Source organism: Cebus imitator, unplaced genomic scaffold, assembly GCF_001604975.1.
Source record: "Cebus imitator isolate Cc_AM_T3 unplaced genomic scaffold, Cebus_imitator-1.0 Scaffold75, whole genome shotgun sequence".
NCBI lineage: Eukaryota > Metazoa > Chordata > Mammalia > Primates > Cebidae > Cebus > Cebus imitator.
This window is the reverse complement of record NW_016107390.1, coordinates 3,663,889-3,667,464: the sequence shown is the minus strand read 5'-3', so window position 1 is coordinate 3,667,464 and position 3,576 is coordinate 3,663,889. Positions and strand designations below refer to the sequence as shown.

The 3,576-nt window shown below is 50.3% G+C and overlaps 1 protein-coding gene across 1 annotated transcript; it reads right to left on the bottom strand.

The window, feature by feature from the left end:
* Nucleotides 1–1,265: 1,265 nt before the first annotated feature.
* LOC108306943 (40S ribosomal protein S17-like) lies at nt 1,266–1,749 on the bottom strand. The gene has a single exon (XM_037739829.1). The coding sequence runs from the start codon at nt 1,715–1,717 to the stop codon at nt 1,310–1,312; it is 408 nt and encodes a 135-aa protein (XP_037595757.1). The 5' UTR covers nt 1,718–1,749; the 3' UTR covers nt 1,266–1,309.
* Between the last annotated feature and the right edge of the window lie 1,827 nt (nt 1,750–3,576).

Genomic DNA, 3,576 nt, shown 5'->3' with positions numbered 1-3,576 from the left:
TTTTTTAAATGGAGTTTCGCTCTTGTTGCCCAGGCTGGAGTGCAATGGCGTGATCGTGGCTAACCGCAACCTCAGCCTCCCGGGTTCAAGCGATTCTCCTGCCTCAGCCTCCGAGTTAGCTGGGATTACAGGCACACACCACCACACCTGACTAATTTTGTATTTTTAGTAGAGATGAGGGTTCTCCATGTTGGTCAGGTTGGTCTTGAACCCCCAACCTCAGGTTATTCACCTGCCTCAGCCTCCCAAAGTGCTGGGATTACAGGTGCGAGCCTGGCCTCTTACGAGCACTTTCTACCTTCAGGTTGTCTGGAGCCTCAAGGTTCCCAGTAGAGGTACTTATGCAAATGCGTGTGTTCTGACACAAGATGCAAATGTCAGGAATCCTCTTCCCAAAGGGCCGGTCTCTAAGACTTGCAGAAAAGGCAACCAGAGACTGATTTAAACCTACCACCTGGAGGAGATGCTGGCTGTCAGGAAAGAGAAACAATGAAATGTGAGATGGTGTGAACTCTGGAAGGCAGAACCTGAGGGAAAAACGAGCCATTTTGTTCATTGGTGAATTCATTTATTCTACTAATTATTGTGCCAAGTACTATAGGGGTTACCAAGAATACAAATTGTCCCTATCCTGGAGGACCTAAAAGAGACCAGAGAGAAAAAGCCAAGTACCCATGAACATGTGTTTTGCTTTGAGAATTATGCAAAAAGCTGACATGAGAAAGACACCTCGCGTTTAATGTACTCTGCTTCATTCGACCTCGGTTCCTGCCAGCTTCCCTAATGAAGCTTCACTTTACAGATGAGGAAACTCAAGTTCAGAGAGTAAGTTTTCCAGGAACTGGGGTTCCAACCCAAATCTGCTGACTCCAAAGCCTAATAAAGCCACCTGTGAAGAATCAAGTTAAAAAACAGTTGAAAGGGGCCAGGTGCAGCACTTTGGGAGGCTGAGGCGGGCGGATCACCTGAGGTCAGGAGTTTGAGACCAGTCTAGCTAACGTGGTGAAACCCCATCTCTGTTAAAAATGTAAAATTAGCTAGGCATGGTGGCACGCACCTATAATCCCAGCTACTCGGGAGGCCGAGGCAGGAGAATAGCTGGAACCCGGGAGACAGAGGTTGCAGTTAAGCGGAGATCGAGCCACTGCACTCCAGCCTGGATGACAGAGGGGGACTCCATCTCAACAACAACAACCACACCACCAGATGAAAGGAAACGGGGGGCCTTATAAAATATTCATCCTTTTTCTTTTTTCTTTTTTTTTTTTTTTTGTTGTCCCAGGTTTATTGAAAATAATACAGCATTGATTCAAACAGGTCCCCGAGGTGTTTTGAAATTCATCCCAACTGTAGGCTGAGTGACCTGCAGGTTGGACAGACTGCCAAAATCCAAAAGTTTCAGCATTTCCTTAGTGTCAGGATCTACTTCAATGATCTCCTGATCCAGGGCTGAGACCTCAGGTACATCATTGTCTCTCCTTTCTCTCTCCTCCTCCTGTAGCTTGATGGAGATACCTCTTACTGGGCCTCTCTGAATCCGCTTCATTAGATGCGTGACATAGCCTGCTATCTTGTTGCGGAGCTTCTTGCGAGGGATAATGGCGATCTCCTCGCACACGCGCTTGTTCGTGTGGAAGTCGTTGCCCAGGCGCGTGTAGTACTTTTCTATGATGACCCGGGCCGCCTTCTTCACGGTTTTGGTGCGAACACGGCCCATGTTGGCGGGTCCTTAGTGAAAGGGGCATATTCGTCCTTTTTCAAAAGAATTCAGTTCTTGACTCATCAGTTTTGAGTGATTCTAGACCTCTTATGATATCATTTTCAAGCAGCTGATTTACCTCCATGGTTTCAGGAACACCCCGGTGTGCTGCACACAAGGCTCTGCTTGCTGGGGCGGGTGTTGTTCGATCTAGACCAGCATGCAGCCATGGCTTCTCTGGCCTCCGTTGCTGATTCCAAAAGTTCATGTGAGAAGGAGTGAAGAGGGATTTTAGAGCTAGAGGGAATTGAATTTCTGTCAGCTAACTCTCTGCTTATAAAAGCATGGGCATTGGCTGGGCACGGTGGCTTAGCTGATTTACCCCGGTGTGTTCCTGAAATCATGGAGGTAAATCAACTGAGCACTTTGGGAGGCCGAGGTGGCCGATCACGAGGTTGAGAGTTCGAGACCATCCTGGCCAACATGGTGACACCCCGTCTCTACTAAAAATACAAAAATCAGCTGGGCGTGGTGGTGCATGCCTGTAGTGCTAGCTACTCGGGAGGTTGAGGCAGGAGAATTGCTTGAACCTGGGAGGCGGAGGTTGCAGTGAGCTGAGACTATGCCACACTGCACTTCAGCCTGACAGCAGAGTGAGACTCCTTCTTAAAAAGATACATAAATGAAAGCATGGAAATTGAGACCCAGAGAGGTTAAGTGCCTGGCCTAAGGTCACACAGCTAGTGGTGTGGAGATGAGGGTTGGTTTTGCCCAGCTCTCCTGCCATCTGTTGTTACTCAGCACAGTAAAGGAGCAAGTCATCTGCGACCCACAGAACTGCTAGGAACAATCCTACTAGCCTACTTGATGGAACCTACCGCAGTCCCATGATTCCCAATCACGTACATGTTCCGAGGCGCCGGCAGCCAATCTCTACGTGCCCTTGGGCAGGAGTCAGACTTCCCTGGTGCCATCTAGGCTCAATGTAGCAAGCAGCCTCAGCCCCGTTTCGTCTCTTCTGTGCATTAAGGGATCCGTTTACATTTAATTGAAGCTTGGCATACTCTGAGCTGAGGTGGCCTTGCTTTGGCCTTCTGAAAAAAGCATGCAGCTTTGGCCTGTGAGTTTGAGTTTCATAGAGTAGCTTCCAATACCGGAGGGAAGCTGGCCTATTACTCTCTGGAGTCTTTCTGAATTGAACAAAAACTCTGTGTATGCCTTCTTTGTTGTTCCTTTCCCAGAAGCGTGAAGTCCCCCAGATTCCAAGGTGGCGTGGCTGGGAGAGCCCAGGGCCAGTAGGAGCCAGGCGTGCCTTCACGCCAGCACGTGAGCAGCCCCTGTGCTGCCTCCCCGCCTCACGGCCAGGCCATTATAGCAGAAGCTCCCTCGGCCCCCTCCCCACACCCTTGGAGTTGAGGAGGAAGTGAGAAAGGGCTTGGCTTGGTGCCTGGCACACAGCAAGCCTCCATAAAAATGCCAGCTATTACTATTGCTATTGTTGCTATTACCCTCACGACTTCTCCATCTTCTGCACCACCCACAGGCTGCTTTGCTGTGAACACGGGGACGTGGAGAAGAGTGAATGAGATAGTGGGCTGGGAGCGACCGAGTGTGAAGGTTAGGGAGGGAAATGAAGCAGCCCACAGCCCTGCTGCACTCAGCACCTTCTCCTGCCTGCAAAGTCCTTCCTGGCATCTCGGGAAATCCTGACTGCCCCACAAGGCCCCCACCTTCCCCCTCGCTTCTGCACAGACACTTGGGAGGGGCACTTGCCACCCGAATGGCTCTTCCCATGTGCTGCCTTCCCCAGGGCCCACTCAGGCCTGCGGCTGTGGAGACCCTATGTGTCATGCATTTGCCATTGAGCATCTTATTTA

Excerpts from the sequence above, each read along its gene's own strand:
- LOC108306943 (XM_037739829.1), bottom strand. The coding sequence starts at position 1,717 with ATGGGCCGTGTTCGCACCAAAACCGTGAAGAAGGCGGCCCGGGTCATC.